General features: G+C 46.0%; 1 protein-coding gene across 1 annotated transcript in view; it reads right to left on the reverse strand.

Annotated features, from left to right (window-relative positions):
• Positions 1-1,019: 1,019 nt before the first annotated feature.
• Positions 1,020-25,742, reverse strand: part of LOC102125936 (O-acyltransferase like protein-like) — a 76,361-nt gene continuing 51,638 nt past the window's right edge. The window contains exons 9-15 of the mRNA XM_005586562.4: positions 19,101-19,266; positions 17,515-17,594; positions 13,578-13,691; positions 11,167-11,299; positions 7,758-7,944; positions 1,804-1,946; positions 1,020-1,446 (exon numbers count right to left, since the gene is read on the reverse strand). Coding sequence (XP_005586619.3) covers positions 1,324-1,446; positions 1,804-1,946; positions 7,758-7,944; positions 11,167-11,299; positions 13,578-13,691; positions 17,515-17,594; positions 19,101-19,266 — 946 coding nt within the window. The 3' untranslated portion in view covers positions 1,020-1,323. The remainder of the gene's footprint in view (positions 1,447-1,803; positions 1,947-7,757; positions 7,945-11,166; positions 11,300-13,577; positions 13,692-17,514; positions 17,595-19,100; positions 19,267-25,742) is intronic.

Below are 25,742 nucleotides of genomic sequence, written 5' to 3' on the forward strand. Positions count from 1 at the left end.
GGCCTTATCTTGGTGCATAGGGATATCCATCTATCTAGGGCTGCTGTGACAAAGTACCAAAAACTGGGTGGCTTGAAACAACAGACATAAATTATCTCACAGTTCTGGAGGCCAGAAATCCAAAATCGAGGTGTCCCATGGGGCCGTGCTGTCTCGGGCAGCTCCAGGGCAGACTCTGTCCCTACCTCCCCCGGCTTCTGGGGTTTGCCTTGGTGTTCCTGGGTTTGCATGTGACTGTCTTCTCCCCGGGTCTTCACATCGTCTTCCCTGTGTGCATGCCTGTCTCCGTGACCAAACTTCTGATTCGTATAAGGACACCAGTCATATTGGATTAGAGTGTCCATCCCCAGTGACTTCACTGGACTTCATTACCTCTGTAAAGACCCTATCTCCAAATAACACCACATTCTGAGGCACTGGGAGTTAGGACTTCAACAGATCTTTTGCGGGAGGGGATACAATTCAGTCCAAAACAGGGACTATGGTGAAGAATAGGTGATATTTGAAAGGCCCTATAATGACAGACCCATGAAGTATGCATGCTAGCGGGTCACACCACTGAGGTTCTACGATAAAGTTACAAGTCTGCAAAGATGCCATAATAACATATTGACAGTTATGTCGTGGGAAAGTACATACTGTGATTTTACAGAGAAAAGTGAAGAGCATAACCCAAATGAGCTTCATAACCCAAATTACATTAAATTCATATTTAGGGCCGGGCGCAGTGGCTCATGCCTGTAATCCCAGCACTTTGGGAGGCCGAGGTGGGCGGATCATCTGAGGTCTAAAGTTCAAGATCAGCCTGACCAAGATGGAGAAACCCCGTCTCTACTAAAAAGACAAAATTAGCCGGGCGTGGTGGCGCATGCCTGTAATCCCAGCTACTCAGGAAGGCTGAGGCAGGAGAATCGCCTGAATTCCGGGAGGCGGAGGTTGCAGTGAGCCGAGATTGCTCCATTGCACTCCAGCCTGGGCAACAAAAAAAAAGCGAAACTCCATCTCAAAAAAAAAAATTCATATTTAATCATTTCCTGTGATAATATAGACAATCAAATACAGATTAAACCAAAAAGAAATCCAGTTTTTTTTTTTTTGCTAAAATGGTACAACAAAAGTTTATTATTGTGCTACTAAAAATTTATAGAACATCATAAGCACTAAGAACTCTTTCACATATTAAATACAAAGAACATGTATATATTAAACTTTCACAAAATGAGATTCACACCCCTTCTTAGGAACGCAAGCATTCATTGCATAAACAAGGCCACCTCATCTTTGCTCGTCATTACCAATGAGGTCCATCCATTCTTTTGTGTTTTAACCAGAACATTCGTGGCCCAGCAGGCACTGCTTCAGTTCCTGACATGGTTTCTCAATGAACAGCGTCAGGGCCAGCCCAGTGACGAAGGTCAGCACACAGTGTCCAGAGAAAAGATAGAACTGGAGACAAAGTGGGCAGGGTGAACACAGTTTTACTCTGGGATTCCTATTGTGTTCAGATCTAAAGTGTACCATCCTAGCTCTATGAAGTGTATCTGTAGGACAATCAGTGCTACATATTAAAAATAAAATAAATAAAATAAAAGATATTATCCTGTGCTGAAGCCCTCCCTCTTTCTCCTACATATAAAGCAAAGAACAAAGAAGCTCTTAGAAAAAAAAAGAAAAAAGCCTTCCATAAAAAAAAAAGCCTTCATAAAAGCAAATAGAATGCCTTGTTGCTCAAGAAGAGAACAAGCTATGGTACCATAACATACCATAACAGAACTAGGAGCGCGTGCTTGCGTGCTAACTCACCATGTTTGCGTCAGTGTAGTGAATCAGTGTTTCCTGAAGGCCATTGTAAAGGATGATCAGAATCGGATGCACCAAGTAGCAAGCATAACTGATGCTGGACAGGAAACTCCAGATGTCCCAAGAAAGCACACGGTTCACCAGACCTGGAGGGAACAAGCACTGATGCATGAAGCCACAGCCTGTCTCTGGGCTGGTGAAGATGCCTCGTTGTCCCATTGATGCTCCCGTTGCATTCTGCACCTAAGTCTGTGAACTTTTCCTAAGAAAGTCTTTATGCGTCATAATTTTAAGACAATGTACCAAACCAAAAACCACCTTTCCATTGCAAGAATTATGATAACACAAGAGAGATATATGGTTTCAGCCCCTGAGCATAAAACATTCCATGTATAAAACAAGGTATACATTCCTCATACTCACCTGGGTTCTGGATCAAGATGTAGCCACAGGGGGGCCTTGGGATAAGGCATTTAACATTGCCAGGCCTCCAACTCTTCATCTGTCAGTGAGAGCCTTGCATTTGATCACCCTTTAGGTGCCTTTCAGGACAAATATTCTGTAACTTGGTATATATTCTAGAACTGTGTTGTCCCAGGCAATAGCCCCTAGCCACTTGTGGCTATTTAACTTAATTAAAATTAGATACGATGAAAACTTCCTTTCTGAATAGGACTTATTGCTAACCTTATTTGGAATAAGGGTCTTTGCAGATGTCATTAAGATAAGGAACCAGAGATGAAATCATCCTGGATTAGGGTAGACCCTAAACCCAGTGACAAATGTCCTTATAAGAGACAGAAAAGGAGTCACAAAAGCAGAGGAGAGATGCAAGGAAGAGAACCATGTGATGACGAAGACAGAGACTGGAGTGAAGAGTCCACGAGCCAAGGAATGCCAAGGCTTGCCAGCAGCTACCAGAGGCTACGAGAGGGGATGGGACAGATTCTCCTTCAGAAAATCCAGAGGGAACCAATCCTGCTGACACTTGGATTTTGAACAGCTAGCCTCCAGAACTGTGAGAGAATAAAGTTCTGTTGTTTTAAGCCACAGAAATAAAATATAACTTCTGTTTCTCCTCTGCCTCCTCCTCATTTAAAGTGCTCAGTAGTGCATCACAATTTGCTCATGATAAATCTTTGGAGCCATCCTAGACTCCTTTCCTTCCAGACTCCACAGAGTGCTTCCAAAAATGTGTCTCAAATCAGAGCACTGCTCCTCACCTCCATGGCTAACACCCTCGTGAATCTTCCATCACCTCCTGTGTGGGCCTCCGTGGGAGCTTCCCGGTGGATCTGTTGGTCTCTGCTCTTGTTCTTGCCACCCTATAGTCCCCATACCACATCCAGAGTAATCTTTTAAAATCACATATCAGGGAGAAATGGGGAAGGGGAAGATATTGATCAAAGAGTACAAAGTTTCAGTTAAACTGTTGGAGTAAGTTTTAGTAATCTATTGCACTGCAGTGACCACAGTTAATAATAATGTACTGGATATTTTTCAGTGGCTGAAAGAAAAGATTCTTAACATTCTCACCACAAAAAAAGAGAACTTGGCGAAGTGATGCATATGTTAATTAACTTGATTTCATCTTTCTACTATGTATACATATACCAAAACATCACGCTGTACTCCATAAATACATACAGTTATTATTTGTCAATTTGAAAATAAATTTTACAAATCCACAAATCAAATCATGAGCTATGATCTGAATGTTTACATTCCCCCAAAATTCATACGTTGAGATCCTAATCCCCAAGGCGATAGTATTAAGAGGTGGAGTCTTTGGAGAGGCAATTAGTTCATGAGGGCTGGGCCTTCAGGAATGGGATTAGTGCTCTTATAAAAGTGACCCCAGAGCCGGGTGTGGTGGCTCATGCCTGTAATCCCAGCACTTTGGGTGGCGGAGGCGGGTGGATCACCTGAGGTTGGGAGTTCGAGACCAGCCTGACCAACATGGAGAAACCCCATCTCCACTAAAAATACAAAATTGGCTGGGCGTGGTGGCACATGCCTATAATCCCAGCTACTAGGGAGGCTGAGGCAGGAGAATCGCTTGAACCCAGGAGGCGGAGGTTGCAGTGAGCCGTGATCGTGCCATTGCACTCCAGCCTAGGCAAACAAGAGTGAAACTCTGCCTAAAAAAAAAAAAAAAAGTGACCCCAGAGAGATCGCTCTACCCTTCCACCATGTGAGGACACATCTAGAAAGTTCCATCTAAGAACCAGAAAGCAGGCCTTCCCCAAACACTAAATCTGCTGGTGCCTTGATCTTAGATCTCCTAGCTCCAGAACTGTGAGATATAAATTTCTGTTGTTTTTAAGCCACCTCATTTATGAGATTTTTGTTATAGCAGCTGAAATGGACTAAGACTTCATGTGACGTGGCATTTAAAATAAAATAAAAACTCTTCCCATGGCCTTGAAAGCTCTGCCTAACCTGGGTCCTATCTTCCTCTCTGAGTTCCCTTCCCACCTCTCTCTCCCCCTTGACCCTTGATTCCTATCTCACTGGTCATTTTGCTCTTCCTCCAAGTCACTAAGCTCGTTCCACTCTAGAGACCTCTGCCTTCACATTCCATCTGCCCAGAATGCTTTTGTAACACATCTATGCAAATGTACCCCTAGTCCAGTTAGTTACCCACTAATCCCTGCTTTATTTTTATTCACTGTATTTAAACTTTCCCCGACCCCACAGTAATCTCTCACAAGGACGGGATTTTTCTTGTCTATTGCTGTATCCCCAGATTCTAGAACAGTACCTGGCATAGAATAAGCGTTCAAGAAGTATTTTATGTAATTAAGTGAAAAAACACAGATGGACTTACAGAAAAAAGACACATTTCCCCCAAGTGAAGGCTATAAAGGTAAACCACAATTTCACGGTAGAAAAAAACCAAGTAATTGCAGAAAAATGAAGTCAGCAAAGAATCCAGGCTCATGCAGATAAGCCAGACACAAAAGAATGCGCCCTAAAGCAAATAATACCGTGTTCATGTTACGAGCCACAAGTGATTCCAGCAACTATTCATCATATCATATTAATGTTGCTAATGCGAATTTTATTGGTTTTATAGTTTTATGATTACTTCATAAATTTGCTTTGGCTTTCTGAATGCATGTGCTATAAACATAAAATTTTGTATCTAGGTTTATGTTTGTTCATGTTTAGGCAAAATTGGAACAAAAATAAGAGCATATAGTCAGGGTAACTTGAATCTATGTACCCAGGGAAACAAAATGTATTGAATAAAAAAGAATACAAATAATTTGGGCCAACACCAAGAAGCCAAAAGAATTCTTATTTCTTTGGAATAGACCCACATATACTTAAGTTTGAGGACGAAAACTGTAGGTGACAGACCACCACTGAAGGACTTTAACTGAAGGAGTAATGTGGTCAGATGACTCTGGCAGCTCAACAGAAGACAACTTTGAGCATAACAAGACCAGCATGGTCTACATTGCTACCAAGCAAAAAGATGGTTAAAGATTCATTGAATCATCAAGATCCCTTCTAGTCCTGAGAATCTCAACTAAACATTTCTTCTTATTCAAACTTCTTATTTTTTTTTCTAAAGGTCATCAGCTAGAAACTTCTTTTTTTTTTTTTTTTTTTTTTTTTTTTTTTTTTTTTTTGGAGATAGGGTCTCACTCTGTTGCCTAGGCTAGAGTGCAGTGGCACGATCTCAGCTCACTGCAACCTCCGCCTCCCAGGCTCAAGCAATTCTCCTGCCTCAGCATCCCAAGGAGCTGAGATTACAAACGCGTGCTGCCATGCCCAGCTAATTTTTGTATTTTTAATAGAGACGGGGTTTTGCCTCGTTGCCCAGGCTGGTCTTGAAATCCCAGGCTCAAGCAATCCACCTGCCTTGGCCTCTCAAAGTGCTGGGATTACAGGTGTGAGTCAGGTAGACACATATTTTCCAAAAATGTATTTAAGCTATCACCTCCTACATTCACCTACTAATCCATCTTGATATCTCGTAGATAGTTTTGGAGATACAAATCTAGGACATCAGGTGCCCCTACAGTTGTGGATTGGCTAATGACAACACACTTTTGAATGATAAATTGTTCAAGAATAAGTAAACTGGCTTGCTCATCACCTGGGTGACGAGATCGCACCCTTTCTCAGACTAATGACGGAGAGCATTGACTTGTTCCACTGTAATAATAATGCTGCAGGCTGGACGTGGTGGCTCACGCCTGTAATCCCAGCACTTTGGAAGGCCGAAGCAGGTGGATCACAAGGTCACAAGTTCGAGACCAGCCTGGCTAACATGGCAAAACCCCATCTCTACTGAAAATACAAAAATTAGCTCGGCGTGGTGGCAGGTGCCTGTAATCCCAGCTAATCAGGAGGCTGAGGCAGGAGAATCAATTGAACCCAGGAGGCGGAGGTTGCTGTGAGCCGAGATCATGCCATTACACTCCAGCCTGGGTGACAAGAGCAACAGTCCGTCTCAAAAATAATAATAATAATGCAAATTTGTTTAATCTTCTAACTTAACCTAAGTCATTGCTCTCTAATATCATTTATGTTAGCCAGTTATTTTTGATAAACAGCAGCACCTCTCACAGTAGAGAAGAACACTGTGATGTTTGCAACATTAGAAATGACCTGTGCCAGGCCACGGGGAGCAGTTGTTTATGAGGCTCTATGACAGCACAGGAACATGATCGTGGGGTGAGGCGGCAAGGTTGTGGTAATGTATCCCAGAATTTCCCATAAATGCAAATACATCTGTCAGAGAGAACGCAGTCCATTTCCTCTTTAATATCACTTTTCCATATAAGGGAAAGCTTTTAAAATTAAAATATGAAAGATCATTAAGGCTCATTTTAAAATTAAAATATTAAAGAGCATCGCTATATTAAAATACTTCTAACATTTAGGAACCGTTTTAATTAACATCCGGGAGAAGTGCTGCCACTTAGGCGTGAAGAGCACTGGCTTTGGACTTCTTGCTGAGACCTGGGTTCATTTTCTAGTTCGACCACTCACCAGCAGTGGGACTTTCACTGTGTTGCTTTCTCTCCAGACACGGTTGTTCTCATTGCTAATTATAGGTCTTCCTCCCAGGGGTGTGGTCAGTGCTACTGGGGATCTGGGTGGTGTTTCCCACAAGGTCTAGTATATACCATGTGCCCAGTCAGCTGGCCACTGTGTTTCTCTTTCAATCATTATTTCCCACCACCTACCTTTGCTGAGGCTGACTGGCATGGGTTTACAGGCTAAGTTTAAACTCTTCCTGATGGGTTATTTCCCTAGAGTATGAAGTGGGCATGCCTCCCCCCAGATCCACTGCTCCTGTTCCAGGGCTCTGGGTAGCTTGAGGCCAGAACCTCTTCTGGGAGCTTTCTGCCAGCCTTGTCCTGTTGTTTGCTGACATCCCAAGCACACAGTTCCTACCTCTCGCCAAATAGAGAGGAGAGGGAGGAAAGCATCAGGTGACTTGGATACACCTTTCTAACCTGGAGAAGATTCTTTTCCACTGAAGCCTTTTATCTGCTTGGCTCTCTGCATGTTGAAAGCCAACTCAGTTATCAAAGGGGATCTTGGCAAGCATTTAGTCTACACCTTCAGATGGGGAAACCAAGGCTCAAGGTGCTGTGACTGGAAGTCTTGCTCCTAAGCACTAATTTTTTTTTCTCGTGACATTACTCTGCCTGAATTCACTTTCCAACTTCTAAACTAGCTTCATTGGAGGGGCTGCATCTTTTTCTTTCAGAACCCCCACTTGTGCATACATCCATGTAAAAATCTTACACTTAAATTCTCTGTCTTTTCCAAGGACAGAGAGAAATTGATATTTTTGAATCAATATCAGTCATTCATCAACCACCCCAGAAAATAGAAGACCCTCTGGTACACTCCTTGTGTGTTCAATTTGTCACCTTTGAAGGAACAGGGTGTGAACCCAACAGCAAAGCCCGGAGCCGCTTCCATACCTCCATATCCTCCCTGGCACGCAAAAAGGACCCAGCCCACGGCCGCCGCCCACAGGGTCCGGTGGAGGGCTTGGTAGAGAGCTGCAGCTACTGGAAAGGAAGCAGAGGCGTCGTCCACCACGTATGCCAGAGCGGCCACCGCAAATAGGGTGGCCAGGGAGCAGCTCCACCCCAGCAGGACCTGCATCTGCGGGGAGAGGAGAGGCGGGGCCCAACCCTTTTTAGCCATTGTATAATTCCCTCCTCCTACACAAACGTATTTTTTGGTGTTATTACTGTCACTTAGGTCTTTATTCGCAAACCTCAGCCAGTGCATAGATTTGACTAAAATGGAAGGTTGTAATTTAAAAGGGGTGGCCAGGAGATCTTTGTGGTGACAGAGAGTCCGGTACCTTGACTGTGGGGGCAGGGGTTGCACAAATTTGCACATGGGACAAAATTACCCAGAACCATACAGATGTGCGCAAATGAGTACGTGTAGAGTTGGTGGATCTGAGGTCTATTGTGCCAATGTCCATTTTCTGGCTGTGGTCAGGTACCATAGTTATGTCACACGTTGCCTGCTGGGGAGCCAGAGCACACAGCACCTCTCTGTACTAGTTTTGCAACTTTTGGGGCATCTTTAATCATTTCAAAATGAAAGTGAAAAGAAAATCAATAAGTAATGTTCTAACCCACTCCTAATCTCCCATTTTGTCCCTTAACCAAATTAAAGCTCCTTGATGGCTTCTGCCTTCACCATAAATGTGAGGGCCTCAGCGCACAGCCCCGGCCTGGGCAGCAGCCTAGTCAAGTGGAAGGAATGGGAGGATGAGAAGTCTTCAGCTCAAAGAATAGCCCCAAGAGTTAAATCCTAACACGTGACTCAGTTCAAGATCTTGACCTTGCATCACCTGACTTGACCTTTTTAGACCCAGACCTGTCTCCCAAGTAGCTGTCTTGCTTCTCTGTGCTGTACTCAAGCTGCTGTGACGATGTCTACACTGCACTGAACCAACATCGGATCAGTCCACCGTCTTGTCTCTGAGACCTGCTTAGGTCTCAGGTTCCTGGCTGCGGGAGAGGAAAGGTACATACTCAGGGGCACTCTACTCTTTTAGCCTGGGATCTCCCTCACCCCTTTGCTACTTCCCTGGCCCAAATGGGCCTGCAGTCTCTCAAAATTCATCTTGGGTATCATGTTCTGTTTCTGTACTTGTCTGCTTATCTTTATTATGGTGCATCCGGCCTTATCTCACTCTTGGCAGCTTCCTCCAGCTTAGACCCTGGGTCTTTATTTTCTAGCTTCTAAAGCTTTGAGTTTGGTCTACCCAACTGTTTGCATTGTTTCTCCAGGTTAACGTGGCTTGTGTTCCAGCTCCGGGCTTCCTGGTCCTGACCTTGGCCCTTGAAATCATTCCCAAATGCTCTCTCTTCATGTTAAGTTTGGCCCTTTGCTGACACACATTTTCTCCCTGGGACCCCATGTAACCTGGACTATGTTGAAGCCTCTCTTTAAAGGCATTCTGTTATAATCTACAACTGAATTATGCATTTCCTGGAAAATATCGTAACTCCAACCAAAAAAAAAAAAAAAAAAAATCACATAGCTTCTGTATATTCATTCCTTTCGGTGAAATCTTATCTCCTCTTCCTCCCATGGGCAACACAAGGTTTTCCAAGGACCAGGGTCTCTCCTCTGGAACATCTAGATAAGGTACCCACAAAGCCTAGGCAAACAGAGGTAGGACCTGGCAGAGGGGTTTGGGGCAGGAGGTATATCCTAATTCCTGGCCCTTCTTCCATTGAGAAGAAAATTCTCTTTCATCCATTCATGTGTTGAGTACCTTCAGTGAGTCAGGGTCTCAGAACCAGATGCTGGTGATTCAGAAGTGAGACAAGTAGTGAACTCCAGGAGCTCACCGTCTATGGGGTGAATAAATGCTTTATCATGTGGTACAAACCAGGGCCCAGAAATGCACAGTGCACAGAGGAACCCAAAAGAAGGACATGGCCTGGCCTGGAGGGATAAGGAAAGACTTCCTGGGCGTGAAAACTCTAGGTGAGCCCTCTAGGCAAAACAGGAGTTAAGTCAGATGAAAGGGAGAGGTGAGTAGGGGGAAGGGGTAAGAGGCAGATTCCAGACAGAGAAGGAGACATGAGCAACTGCACAGATGCCAGGAAAAGCTTGTGTGTATCAGTGGTGGCAGTCAAGGGCACTGTGAGCAGGTTGGTATCACTGACGTGCAAAGGGCAAGGCAGGGAGTGGTGAGAGAGATGACGCTAGAGAGACAGGCAGAGTGATGTCATGGGGACTCTGAAGGCCTTGTTGAACAGATCAAGCCTTATCATGGATGTCAAAGGAAGTCATGGAGAGATTTTGCATCGTTCAAGGGTATAGCCAAGGTGGTGTCTCACATAGATCACCATCTATTTAAGACATTTAACTTAGCATGAAGAGGGAGCATTTGGGAATGACTTCAAGGGCCAGGGTCAAATCTACTCATCAAGAGTAGAGTTGAGATCAATAAGACTGGAGGCAAGGAAACAAGTGACAACATCCAGGCAAGAGATGAGAAAAGCTTTAAGGTCAGTTCAAAAGGCTGAGAGAGGATGGCAGGAGAAACCATCGGCAGGGTGTAGGGAATGATTGACTGAGAGCGGTGGTCAGTGAGGAGGAGGCATCCAAGATGAACCCAGGTTTCCAGCTTGAGTAACGAGATTGGATGGTGAACCAGAATGATTGCCCACAAAGGAGCCAGAGAAGAAAATGAGTGTTGGGGTACATCTGGAAAAGCAAAGTAACAGCTTCTTCCCCTCTAGACACCTCATGTCCTGATTCCCACATACAACCATCAAATCTGACCAAGAATCTTGTGTATAGAAACCACTGAGAGTGTGCTGTTAAAAATCCAACCCAACTCAGTATCCTCTTCCAGAAGAGAGTCTTGCCATTGTAATCTCACTGGGTAGTTTTCTCACATTGGTGGTTTCTTTGGGTCAGTACCAAGGCTCCTACTGATGGGACCACGCTGGGTTCCAAATCTGGAGCATCATAAGGAGAGCTCAGTGAAGAAAGCAGAGATTCAAGCTCTGGCAGGAAGATAAAGGCCTTCTTATCTTAAAAAAAAAAAAAAAAAAAAAAATGAAGACGGGGGTCTCAGCATGTTGCCTGAGCTGGTCCTGAACTGGACTCAAGGTATCCTCCTGCCTCAGCCTCCCAAAGTGCTGGGATTACAGGTGTTAACCACTGCACCTGGCCAATTCGTTCTTATTCTTTAGCATGGAGAGACATCAATAACACTCTACAGCACAATACAGTACCCAGCAGGCTGACTCCTTCATCCACAGCTTTGGAAGAGCCTGGCCAGGTGGGCCACACAGACCCAGCCAGACCCATGCCCATAAAGTGAGGCACGGGAAATCATACCTTGGTTCTGAGAATGTTTTCCTGGTTGTTTTGGTGCATGTAAATGCTCAGAAAGAGGCCCACAAGAAATGGCCCGAATCGGCAGTAGGGCTTTGTGTAGTACTCCACAAAATACGATACAGTCGCCTCTTCACTGAAAAATACAAGGAAATAAGGCAAAATGTTATGTTTAATCTGGACATGGCAAAGGGAATCCAAATCCCTGATGGCCATTGGGATAATCAGCAAGCCCAAAGGTACATTTAGGGCACACTTGTTCATTTCCTCAGTCATGGTGTGCAAACAGTACCTCATGGTCCCGTCTCAGCCAAAGCTGTCTTGTTTAGGTTCCATATTCCCTCAGGCCCCTCCACCCCAGATCCCAAGGAAATATGATGAGTGTGTTCATTTTAAATAGCTGTGTCTGGTGGCCAGTATGTCAGAATGCTCTAAAAATGTAGCACCCAGATGTGAACCCAAGGGTCCCAAGGACAGAGACTGTCCTGAGAGAGAAGTGATGAGAGGTCCAGGCCAGGCCTTTAAAAGGATACCAAAAACTATTCTTTGAAGCTGTGTTTTTCAAGGTGTGGTACCTTGACATCAACAGCTGCATCAGGCCAGACATGGTGGCTCACACATGTAATCCCAGCACTTTGGGAAGCCGAGGCAAGATGATCGCTTGAGCCCAGGAGTTTGAGACCAATCTGGGCAACATAGGGAGACCCCATCTCTACAAAAAAAAAAAAAATTAGCCAGGCCTGGTGGCACATGCCTACAGTCCCAGCTACTCAGGAGGCTGAAGCAGGAGGTTTGCTTGAACTCAGGAGGTTGAGGCTGCAGTGAGCTGTGATCATGCCACTGTGCTCCAGCTTGGGTGACAGAGTGAGACTCTGTTGCAATAGAATAAAAAACACACAAACAAAAACAAAACACCTGCATTACCCAAGAACTTATTAGGAACCCAGACTCATGGGCCCCACCCAGACCTACTGGCAGTGGACCCAACCATCTGTGTGTTAAGAAGCCGTCCAGGTGACCCTGGCCCCTCAAGGCTGCGAAGCATTGCCTAAACAGTGCCCTTCACAGGAGACGTCCAGGTTATACCCAAGACCATGGAATCATCATCTCTGCACATGGGACCCAGGCACTAAAAATTTTAAAACTCTCCTGAGCTTCCCAAATGCAGATTGAGAACCCCTGCTCTAAATTTATCATCATTAAAATTATCACCGTTCCCCACTGAAGCTAGACACACTCTCAGCACCTAACTGCCCATGCAGGGACTGCTGGAGAAAGGGAAGGTGTTTGAGGACTAGACGTATGGTTCTTCGACTGTGGCTGCACATTTGAATACCCTGGGAGTGCTTACAAAAGTCAGCTGCCTGGGCCCCATGCCCAGAGATTCTGATTCAATTGTTTGGAGATGGGGCTGGAAGCATCAGTGGATTTAGAAGCTCCCAAGTGACTCTAATATATGGCCAGGGTTGGAAAACACTGGACTAGACATGAGTAAGCCTCCTCCTCGATCACTTGGCCATGCCATGAAATGGGAAGGGCATGATAGTCTCCTGGTCAGGAGGCTTGGGATGTCATCATCGATTCGTTCATTTATTCTCACATGCCACCCACTCACGGATTCACATGGAGCACTCACATGCCAGGAATGGTTCTGGCCATTTTATTTTGGAAGGTCAGCAGAGGCTGCTCTGAGAAGGTGACATTGGCACAGACACCTGAAAGATGTGAAGGAGAAAGCCCTGCCAAGATCTTAGATGTTAACAGAAGAGTAATTCAGGCTGAACAGCAAGTGCTGAGGCCCCGGGTTGGGGAGGGTGGGGAAGGGGGTTCGGGGAGCATGCTTGGTGTGGCTGGTCCAGTGTCAGCAGGTAGGAGGGTGACCAGTGAGGCCACTGGAGGAATTCGAGCAGATGACTGACGTGATCTGATATTCATTTGTGTCACTGCATTGAGAAAAGATTATCAGGTAATCATACCAGGTTTTCCTGTGTCATTGTCATACATGCCTCATTGGGGAGGCGAAATAGCACTGTGGATTGGCTCCTAGGTTCAAATCACATTGTGCCACCTACTAGTTGTGTGACCTTGGAGAGGTAGGTTCAGTCTCTCCATCCAACAGAGCCACCGAGCAGCAATTGGCTGCTGGAGGAGAAACACAGTGGAGCCACATGGGGGCGCTCCTTTCCTCTGAGAAGCGCTTCAGTGGGCAACGTGAGCTCAGAGAGGACCTACCAGTGCAGGCTGAAAGGTTCAGAAGTTTGGAAGCAAGAAGGCAATCAGCTTTCCCATCCAGACCAAAAGTTTCATACCCACTTTTTCCATGAACCAAAGGGCACAGGGTGAGCAGCCTGGCATTCAGCAGCCCTCCCCGGGAAGTCCTGGCCAGAGAGGGGCAGGCTGGGGAACCACATTACCTGGCTTCTGATGGAGCCACCACAGGAAGTTTATATGCCAATGTGATCAGAGCAGTGGCTGTGAAAGATGCCAAGAACAGCATGGCTCCAAGGAGGATGAGGATTTGTGTACTCCTGCAAAGAAGAGAGGACACAGAGAGGACTGCCCTTCAGTTTCTTGCCCCACAGATGTACTTCCTGTGGCACAAAAGGCTGGAAATCCTGAGTGTCAGAGGAACTTCCTGCTGGACCTGCTTTTGAGAGGCTGATGAGGGGCAGGGAGAGCTGGGCTGGGGCTGGAGGACCTGAGGCAGCCTCGGTCTTGACCATCCATTAGCCGTGCCACACAGGGCAGAGCCTTGAACTTGAGTTTCCTGGTCTAGATAGGAACAGTAATCACATCGATGCCTGACCACCCTGAGGCTTACTGTGTAGCTCAAAAGGAGTCCATGCCTGGGAATGCCCCTTGTCACCTATGAAACACGATATGGATACAAGTGGTGGTGGGTTTGGGAGAGAGGACTGTCAAAGACAGGATGGGACACAGAGTGGACCCACTCCAAGCACAGGGGAGAGAGGATCGAGAAGGAGGATAGTATGGTTTGGATCTTTGTCCCTGTCCAAATCTCATGTGGAATTGTAATCCCCAGTGTTGGAAGTGGGGCCTGATGGGAGGTGACTGGATCATGGGAGTGGATTTCCCCCTTGCTGTTCTTGTGATAGTGAGTGAATTCTCATGAGATCTGGTTGTTTAAAAGTATGTAGCACCTCCCCACTTTGCTCTCTTCCTCCTGCTCCCACCATATAAGATGTGCCTGCTTCCCATTCTGCCCTGATTGTAAGTTTCCTGAGGCCTCCCCAGAAGCAGAAGCCTGTACAGCCTGCAGAACCATGGGTCAATTAAACCTCTTTTCTTTATAAATTACCCAGTCTTGGGTAGTTCTTTATAGCAGTGTGAAAATAGACTAATACAGAGGGGGAACCAGACATGCCTTCAACTGAGGAGCAGAGCCTGAGACAAATGTCTGGGTGCAGGTAGTTCACGTGGGAGTAGGAATGAGGGATAGGGTAGGAGAATAGGGAAGCAGGGAAAACCAATACCAGGATGTGTTATCAAGGTAGCCAATGCTCAATTCTTCCAGAATGTTCCACGGGGCCTTATGAAATGTACCTTAAAACTGTCCTTTGAGATGAAAGAGAGAAGCATTTTCCCACTGTCTTCTGTCTCACATGGGTTAAAGATGGTCCCACACAAATTAATTCCTCCACACTTTGGGATCGTGCATGTATAAAACTAGGATGTTCCCTGAAGCACCCAGAGTGAGGCACTGTCTGGTTGTACCTGCTCGGAAGTGTGAGGGTTGGCATTTAGAGGATCTACAGTGGTGTGGAAGAAATGCTAAACACAGGTGCAAGACCATCCAGGCACAGCCTCACCTGGAAAATGCCTTTGACAATGCAATTCTGCTAGTGGAATTTGCCATGGCTGCTCATGAGGAAGGGATAAGATAGATACTATTCAGTTATCACCACAGTGATACAGGGAGAAAATTATTTTCAGCCAGAGTACCAATGTTAGTATAATGTTTGGAAAGAAGGATGAATTCTAGCTCCATGGTGCTATGATTGATTAGTAATGTCTGCTATGAGGGTAGGCAGGGGGTTATGGTAATAATGCTGTATGTATATTTACTGTGACTTCTGCCAGACCCCTTAGCTCTTCGCTCCTTGAATTACTGAGCTCCAGAAAGACCTGATTCCACTGGCATTCCATGGAATTATATTCTCTAAAGGAAGAAAAGCCCTACTTTTATACTTCCCTCCACTTACAAGCTAAATCTTGTTGCATAGTCACAAGCTTGGACAGTGTGGGCTTTCAGTTGAAGGACTGAAATTCACCTTCCACCACAGCCTTTAGGAAAGATGCTGACATTGGGGCCAGGGCTTCTCAGTCATAAGGACACTCACATGGGTTCCCAGGGAAGTCTAGAGTGGGCAGGCATAAGAACTCGGTGTCCTAGGTAGGTGGTAGTCAGGCCATCCAATAAAAACCCACAGCCACCCAAGTAAATATGTGTTTAACTCCCTGGGGGACTTAAGACCAGTCCCTGGCACCTACTTCCAAGATCAGTATCTCCACCACAGACTCCACAACTCTCTTCCAGCTAGCACCATGTCAACTAAACTCATACATCTTCCTGACATTGAATGTTATGGGCTGAATTATATCCCCAACAAAGTCCTATCTTGAAATCCTAACCCCCAGTAATTCAGAATGTGACTGTATTTGAAGATGGAGTCTCTAAAGCAATAATTAACATTAAATGAGGTCATTGGGGTGGGCCTTAATCCAATATGACTGTGTCCTTATAAGAAGAGGAAACTTGGAAACAGAAGGAAGAACATGTAAAGACTCAGATGTTTTGTTTTATTATTAATATTCCACTCTGACAACAGTTAAATTGGATGACTAGAGGACTGAATATTGATGTTCCCTCTAAGGAAAGTGATTTATCATTATGATTCAAGAGCGCAAAAGACATTCATGCCCTTTGAACTAGTAATTCCCCTCAAAGATATATATTATACAGAAATATCAAAGTTGGAGACAAATCCAGGCACTGATAAATATTTCCATGAAAATATTTATCAAACCATTATTTACAAAAGCATAACATTGGAATAATCCCAGTATTAAACAATAGAAGGTATACATAAATTATATATTTTATTCATGGAATGGAATGTTATGCAGACATTTAAATTATGTTGCTTTAAAAATAAAATAATATAGGGAAATGCATGTGTCATAAAACTATTGAAAGAAAGATACTAAGGTGTATATACAGAATGCTTTTCTGTATCAAAAGCTGGGCAGAGCCTGGGCAACATAGCAAGACCTCATCTCTTTAGAGAAGTTAAAAAATTAGCAAAGTGCAGTGGTTCATGCCTGTGAGTCCCAACCACTTGAGAGATTGAGGCAGGAAGGTCGTTTGAGCCCAGGAGTTGGAGGCTGCAGTGAGCTATGATGGCACCACTATAGCAGCCTGGGTGACAGAGTGAGACCCTCATCTCTTAAAAACAAACAAACAAACAAACAAAAAACTGGGCAGAAAAAATATCAGAAGAATAAGCCCCAAAATATTAGCAGCAAATTCTCCTTCCCTTGACTGACAAAGTGGAACTGGGGTGATTTTTCTCCCCCTCTCTGAACTCCTAATGTTTTCCAATGTTTCTCAAATTGAACATATATTTTAACAAAAAAGAACAATAAATTTTTTAAATATGGCATGAATAATCCACAACTCTAAGTCTCTCCATGAATTATTGAGGCCTTAAGGTGTTTCTAAAACTAACAAAAATTAAGGTGATAAATATCCAATGTGGGAAAGCTGGTGCAGCGATACATTGCTGAGGGTGTTGTAAATTACTTCGCTCTTTCTGGAGGGCAATCTCACAATATGTGACAAGTGCCACAAAACTGTTCCTACCCTTTGACCTAGCAATTCCACTTGGAAATCTGCCCGCATGGAAGTAACTAAGAGAAAAAGTAGTGTGTTCAAAGGCATGCATTACAGTGACATTTATAATCATGAAAAATTGGCCACAATCTAGACACCCAACCATAAAAATGGTAGATAAACCCTAAAACTGACAAGTATGCAGGTTATGTCAATATGTGGCAATGTTTATAAGAACAGTTAAATGGAAAAAGCTGAGCACTAGATATTACATGCACACAATGATTGTAACTCTGCAAAACACACACTGACTGGAGCAGGATCAATGTTGGAGGAGAATGCGGAAGAAGGCAGACAGTAGAGGATTTGGTATTTACTTTTCTGTAAAGTTAGTTTCCTACATTTTAAAAAGCGGCTCTGCACAGAACTGGGACACTTTCTGAGGGTTTTGTGAAAGAGGCCACATGAGGAGAAAAGCTTGTCCCAATCAGACTCACTTTGCGTGTATGAAGATAATCACTGGTGTGGTGAGGTGGAACTGGAAGTCATTGGCAAGGTACCAGGTCCAGCCATTGCACTGAAAAGAGAGCAGCAAAGTTCACTCTTCCTTCATTTACCAGTTCTGCTCCACACTCTCCACCTGCCTGGACTAGGAGGCAGAATTCAGTAGGGTGGGGCGAATTTCCATGGGAAGACAAAGGAAATTGAGTTAGAGATACTCATATTTCACATCCCTCATCTTGAGCCTTCTACCAAGCCTGGATGGCAGGTATTATTGCTGCCATTTTACAAAATGGAGATTCAGACACATTTTCTCTTTTGTTTAAAAAAGAAAAATGATCATAGCCCATCTCCTAGGACAGTTGTGGGACATGAACTCTGTCATGTTACAGGAATGTAAGAGTTTCTCATCATTATGGTGCAGTTGGAAGTCAGAGGGGTCAACGTTTTTCTCTTTTCCTTGCCACTCCCCATGCCCCAACTCTAGGTGGAAAGAACAAGTTCATTTAGAACCAGGGCTTGGCTCCAGATGATGTTTTGTGGAGAACCCCAGAGTTCCCATGGATGACTGACGTGGGATCGCCTGGCCAAAATGAGTTCCACAGATGGTCTGTGCTTGTGCCAGATGAGATGGTTACCAGTGTTTTTTTCTTCAGTGTGAGGAAGTCCCTGAGGGCAATTCTCTCCAAAGGGCCCTGGCACTTCTGCTTTCAAGGATCTAAGGTGGGCTGTACCTCAAAAACGTCACTGGCTGGTATCCTTGCCACTGCTTCCTGCAAATGGCCCAAATCAGTTTGCATTGGGGAAAACAGCCCAGATTATCCCCCAGGGACCCCATCACAGCCAGGCGGCCCCCACCTGCGGGCAGGTAGATGGTGATGCAAGCCTGTCCATATGGCTGGGCCTTTGCAAACGGAAGGCAGCCATCTAGTTAGTGAGTTGCTATATGCAATGATTAGGGCCCTGCCACGCTTTAGCGATTCCGTTTTCAGCCTTGATTTCAAGGCATATGTGGAACTGGTGATATAATTTCATTACAGCTATTTCACTTTCACTTGCTTCAAATTCATTATGAGGAAACTGGGGCTTTGGAGAAGCCAAGACATACATAGATCTTGTTGCTCCAAAGCAACTCGGTCAGGTCTACTTTGAACTTGAGTAGAATCCAACATAGTAAGGGTGTGATGCAATGTCCCATTGCAGTATAGACTCAACAGACAGAGGGGAGGAATCTGTCCTTTCCCTGTTGGGCAACATGGGCTGGCACAGGAACAGTGATGGGGCAGGGTCAGCTGCCTCCAGGACATGTGCCAGGATGGCTGGCCCCTTGCTGGCCACTGCTATGCCCCCCTCCCTCTGCTGTTCACAGCGGCTGCCCCTGCATAGCCTGGCAGGGTTACACCCACCCCATGACCAGAAGCCATCCCCCACTCACACAGCCCACCTTCCTACAGCATCACCAGTACTCCAGAGAAAACACCAGAATCAGGTTGGCCCTTGGAAAGTTCAGCATACCGGTTGAAGAAATGAGACGCCAGGTTGCACCCTTCTGCCTTTCCAAAGCCAGCAACTCGAGACTCACCGCATTCTCGACCGACACAAAGTTGTTTAGTAACAGCAGATTTGTCCACCATGCTTGCCGGCAGTTATCCCAGTGGAATTTGGGCACTTCCCAGACAGGTCCCCAGGGAACAAGAGAGAACAGTCCAACCAACAAGCACACTGAATACAGGTGAAGAGGCTGCAACCTGGCAGGAGAGAGCCGGGAGAAAGAAGGTGACTTTCCACTGAGGTCCCTCCAGTCCCCTCAGCGGGAACGTGGCGGGTGGGGCATAAGGTGCTCTAAAACAGATTGTACTGTCGGCAGCTGCCACCCAGCCACACCTCAAACGCTCAAGCATCCACAAGTTCAAGATCACTTACTGAGCACCGATCATGTACTGGCTCAGGTGCTACTGCTGCAAAAATACTGCTGTTTATTTCTTTTTTTTTAGAGACAGGGTCTCACTCACTATGGCCCTGACTTCCACCTCCGGGGCTCAAGCAATCCTCTCACCTCAACCTCCCAAGTAGCTAGAACTGCAGGCGCATGCCACCATGTTCCACTAAAAATACTGTTATTTATTGAGCAAGTCATATAGGTGAACCACGGTGGGAGGAGCCTGCTACAGATTTCTAAACCTCAGAACAATCCTGCAAGGTAGCTGTGACCTCCCTTTTATGAAGAAATTATAGCTAAGAGAAGTTAGGGTGACTTACCCAAGGCCACCAATCACAGAGCAGTACCAAGATCTGACACCGGTTCATGTTCTTTCCACATGACCTCACAAGATGAAAAACTCTTTCTCCCTTCCCTCCCTCCCTCGCTTGCTTCATTTCTCCCCTCCTCACACCCTACCTCCTCCAAGCAAGATCTAAAGCAGCTACAAAGGGGAAGAATCAGGAGTAAGGTGTCTAGACCAGCACTGCTCAATAGAAACAGGATGCAAGCACGGCTGCCCCCAATTTCACACTTTCCAGTAGCCACAACTTAAAAAGAAATAGGTACAACTCATTTTACTATTATTTATTTAGACCAATATATCCAAAATATTATCACTACAAACATGTACCCAATATGAAACATTGTTAAGAAGCTATTTGACATTCTTTTCCCTTTTACTGAGTCTTCAGAGTCCAATGTGGGCTTTGCACACATAGCACATCTCAACTGGCCACTTATCTGGTGGCTATTTGCTGGACAGTGTGGGTTTAGAGTTTAGAAGTGAGATGGCAGCCTGGAGGCGCATACAATTCTGGCATGGATTCTGGATGGGCTGGGCTCAGAGCCCTCTTCTAAAAGAATATAACTAAAAATCCAGGGTGGTTTTGGCTCAACTAGGGCAGAACAACGGCCCAGCAGTACCTCCAAACATCTGGGTGAGAGGGTGAGGTCCGGGGTGGCGTTGACAGATGGGAAGTGGCAGGACTTGGAGCGTCTCCACTTAGAGGCGCACCCCCAGCAGAGAGGGGCTCAGCACCAAGCCTCTGGTCTGCACCCGGGGACGGGGACCACTGATTCCCCTGTTCTCCCCACAATGAGAACGTCCTACATAGAGAGTGTCCGGTGGGTGGGAGGGTGGTAAGCATTCCAGGAGAGGGAGTGGAATTGTTGATCAATGTGATAGAGAAAAGGCAGGCAACTCTGTCAAGACACAGCTTCCCAGATCAGCTCGCCTGCACATTTGCTCCGGCGACAGCCTCCCTGGGTCCTAGGCACTGGGTCCTGCCATGTTTGCCATCTGACCGTGCTGCCCTGCAGCTGCCCCTACAAGTCTCCGGCCTCGCCTTTCTGATCATCCTTCCCACCATCTGTCGCCTCCCCTCCCCGGGGAAAGTAGTCAGCGCTGCTCCCTTCAGAAGCAGAGCAGAAGGGAGCATCCCCCTGCCCCCCACTCCAGGCAGCATCCCTCACCTCTGCCAAGTCCCCCCTCCCCAGGGTGCTTGTTAAAATGCAGACTTGGAGTCTGCAGGCTGTTGGGTGGGCCACGCCTTGAGTATCAAGCTTGTCTAAACTTTTCACACTGAGAAAATCATGTGATGTCTCCTCTTTCCTCTTGTCTAAAAGGGAAATGAGGGTTTCTGCTTTCTAAGATTTTTTGACAATCTAATGAGATAAACAAGAAAACAGTTTGATACATCTAAACCACCCTAAAATGTACACGTGCTACATTTTTGTCCAAGTTTCCAAGAAAATAAAAGTCAAAGTGGGTTTTCAAAGATTAAAATGTGGGATACTGGCCAGTGTGGTGGAGGGGTGAGAAGCAGGGATTCTCATACCTGGTGGGTAGGAAGGTAAATTGGAAAATGCACATTACGAAGGTAAATTGGAAAATGCACATTACGATGTTAAATGCCCAAAACCCCTAATTCCACCTGTAGGCATTTAGCCCACAAACAGATCTACACACGTGCACAAAAATATATACAGATTGTCCCATTGTCTAAGACAGCAAAGAATTACCTCCATGCCCACTAATGGGGACAAGTTAAATACATAATGGTACACCCCACTGTGCCGTACTGATAACCTTTAACATCAGGGATGTGGGTCCTTGTGTGCTAACAGAGAAATAGGCCAATTCTGTATTATAAGTGAACACATCACATGCAAACAGTGAAGTATACAGTGCAATCCTACGCGTGCAGGAGAAGAACAGTGCTTATATGTACGTGGAAAGTTTCTGCAAGAATTCCTAAGAAACTTAAATACAGGTGTCCTGCGGGGAGTGAGACTGGAAGGGGGACCGATTGTTTTAGCTATAACCTTGTGTTATAATTAGACATTTTTATCACAAGGTATAAAAAAAAACACCTTAATTTTTAAAACGTAGCTGCTAGTTGACATAACCAGGCAGTTCCACGGTTCTAGAGCTTTACTCTCTTCCTTTCCTGTTAGATAATCTCTGTCCTGACTTACCCCTAGAAGTTAAGTTTGGGGATTTTATAATCACTTGCAATAGCTCCCAAATGGTCTCCCCGTATCTGGCCCCTACAGCCATTCTCTGCCCTGCAGCCAGAGTGAGTCTTGCAAGATGTAAATCTCCCCATGCCACTCCCTTGCTGGGATCCTTCAAAGCTTTCTGTCTCAGAACAACAGGGAGCATCCTTAGGGCAGCCCCTGCCCATCTCTGACCTCATTCCTCCCACTGTCCACGTGGCTCGCTTCACTCCACAGAGCACCTTTGGGCTCTTTGAGGCTCTTCAGACACTGCGACACTCCTCCTTTCCCAGGACCTTTGTGATTCGGTTTTCCCAGAATGGACCATTCTTCCGCCACAGGATTTTCTTTGCTTAGAACATTCCTTTACTTTCTTCTAGGCTCTGGCCAAAAGTCACCTCCCATGACTGCCCTTCCGGAAAAAGCCTCCACCTTGCTTACTTCGATTGATTGATTGATTGATTGATTGATTGATTGAGGCAAAGTCTCATTCTGTCACCCAGGCTGGAAGGCAGTGATGCAATCACAGCTCACTGAAGCGTCCACCTCCTGGGCTCAAGCAATCCTCCTGCCTCAGCCTCCCAAGGAGCTGGGACCACAGGCACGCGCCACCACACTGGGCTAATTTTTTGTATGTTTTGTAGAGATGAGGTCTCACTATGTTGGCCAGGCTGGTCTCAAACTCCTGAGCTCAAGGGATCATCCCACCTTTGCCTCCTGAAGTGCTGGGATTGTGAGGCATGAGCCACTGCAGCCGCCTCTTCTCCAAATGATCACTTTGTAGCAGCCATCCTCCCTGGCCTAGCATACATTTATTTGCATGCTGCAACTTCAAATTGCATATTCATTTATTTATTGTCTGCCTCTATTCACTGGAATGTAACCTATGGGCTGGAAGGCACCTTTGCATGGCTTATTAAAACTATTCTCAGGGATTAGGACAGTGCCTGGCACAAAATGGGCCTCCAGTGAACACAGAATGAGTGAGTAAACAGATGGTCTGACCCCGTCCTCCTGGAGATAAGCAGACAAGTGATAAGTGCTAACCAGGTAGCATCAGTGAGTTATACCAGCACACGTGAGAACCTCAAAATGGCCAGGAGCATGACTCTTTTGTCACGGGTTACCTTAGTGAAGGTGAGTTCGAGTTGTGGGTTGGTGACAGTTCCCTCCATTTTCAACACAGTTTTTTCCCAGGTTGGACTGATTGTCTCCCTAGCTCCCACTCTGACCTGCCTTCCTTCCAGAGTTCCCCAGCTCAAGAATGCCAGCACCACCTGCCATGTTGCTCAAGCCAGAAAATTCCTGAGTCCTTGATTTCTCCTCTCTCCATTCCCACTGCCAATTGCCAGTGAAAACCTGCTCTCCTGCCCAGATACTGCAGTAATTTACTCACTGGGGTCCTTGCCTTACAAGGCCTCACTACCACCTCACTCTCACCCCGTGCTCCTCCTGCCCCCACTGCTGCTCTATCCACCTTGGAAAGAACCCCTCTCTGCTCAATACCCAGCTCCAGACTTTTACCCTGCAGTAGGTTTCCCAAAGCTGGACGCAGTGGCTCACACCTGTAATCCCAGCACTTTGGGAGGCCAAAGCAGGCAGATCTGAGGTCAGGAGTTTGAGACTGTTTTGTTTCTCAATCAACAAAGGCCAAAATGAGCGAAGAAAGTGGCAGCCTTTTATTTGCAAATATGCATACACTCTCGGACGAGGTTCTCTGGTCCTCAGGTGTGGGTGGGGGGGGCCAGGGAAGTCGTGCCGCGCTCTCGGGTGATGTTCTCCAGTCCACAAATGTGGGGGGCCGAAGAAGTCAGCCGGCTCCTGCTGGCGGTGGACTTTTATGCCTGGGAGCTGGAGGGGGAGGAGTTTGGGGTGTGTGTGTAGGAGTGGCTGCTTGAATTTCGGTGTCCCCGGCTTGACGTCATTCTGTGCAGGCTCAGTTGATTTGGTTCTTTTCCCCGGCACGGGAATTTTTCCCGGGCGTGGGAAAATCTGTGATGAAGAACCCGGAAACAACAGGAACTGCTCCATCTTGTTCACCTTCCTCCATCTTGTCCCTTTTCCCTCACCCAAACAGAGACCAGCCTGGCTAAGACAAGAAAGCCTGTCTCTACTAAAAATACAAAAATGAGCCAGGCATGGTGGTGGAACCCTGTAATCCCAGCTACTCAGAAGGCTGAGGCAGAAGAATCGCTTGAACCCAGGAGGAGGAGGAGGTTGCAGTGAGCCAAGATCATGCCACTGCACTCTAGCCTGGGCGACACAGAAAGACTCCATCTCAAAAAATAAATAAATAGGCTGGGCATGGTGACTCATGCCTGTAATCCCAGCACTTTGGGAGGCCAAGGTGGGCCTGAGGTCAGGAGTTCAAGACCAGCCTGACCAATATGATGAAATCCCGTCTCTACTAAAAATACAAAAATTAGCTGGGCGTGGTGGTGGGCGCCTGTAATCCCAGCTACTCGGGAGGCTGAGACAGGAGAATTGCTTGAACCTGAGAGGCGGAGGTTGCAGTGAGCTGAGATTGCACCACTGCACTCCAGCAAGAGCAAAACTCTGTCTCAAAAAACAAATAAATAAAATAAAATAAAATAAAGTTGGTTTCCCAAGCAGAACCCACCATGCCATTAGATCCCCTGCCCCAACCCCCACCTAACCCCTCTTAGTATTCATCACCATGACCCCTCAGCCTGTATGCCAGCCTCTCACCCCCAGAAAACCTCAGGGCAGGACAGGCTGCTTACCCCAGTGCCACACACCCAAAATATTATTGAAATCATAAGCCTTCTGTCCTTCCCTGGAGGAGGGTTAGATTTTATAAAGCTTGGAAGAAACCACAAAGACCGTGGTGAAAAGAAACCAACAAAGGTCTATGCCTTAGCTTGTCCCCATTCTTCACCTATTTGATGGAAAGCTTAAAAGGTATAAATAACAACCACACTAATAATGATAGCTCCTACTTATTGAGGGCCTACTATGTGTAAAGCACGCTTCCAAGTTATTTACATACATTATCTCACTGAATCCTCACAAGAGTCCTATGAAGTGTCACTATTCTTCCCATTTTAGAGATGAGCAAACTCAAGCACAGAAAGACTGAGACACTTACTCAAGGTCACTCAGCTGCTGTGTGACTGAGCCAGAATACACGCTCAGCCGCCCAACTACAGAGTCTGCACATGCCCACTGCATTTCACTAGCTCCAAATATTATGACAACACTCCTCTTCCTATTTTGTGACAGTGTGGAAACAAGATGAACGTGAACCGGGAGTCAGGAGTGCTGGCTTCCAGCTCAGCAAATAACCACAACGTAGAAAATACATCAGTGGCAGGGTTGGATGACATGAGCTGAAGTTTCCTTTTGTCCCTTAACTTTGTTGTTTTTGTTTGTTTGTTTTGAGACAAGGTCTCACTCTGTTGCCCACACTGGAGTGCAGTGGCACAATCTTGGCTCACTGCAACCTCCACCTCTGGAGTTCAAGTGATTCTCCCACCTCAACCTCCAGAGTAGCTGGGATTACAGGCATGTGCCACCATGCTCAGCTAATTTTTTGTATTTTTGGTAGAGAAAGGGTTTCACCATGTTAGCCAGGCTGGTCTCCAATTCCTGACCTCAAGTGATATGCCCCCCTCAGCCTCCCAAGGGCCTCCCCAAAATGCCTGGGATTACAGGCATGAGCCACCGTGCCCAGCCCCTCCGCCCTTAACTTTGGTTGTCTCATTCCATCACTGCCACTCTGCT

This window comes from Macaca fascicularis, chromosome 18, assembly GCF_037993035.2.
Source record: "Macaca fascicularis isolate 582-1 chromosome 18, T2T-MFA8v1.1".
Taxonomy (NCBI): Eukaryota; Metazoa; Chordata; class Mammalia; order Primates; family Cercopithecidae; genus Macaca; species Macaca fascicularis.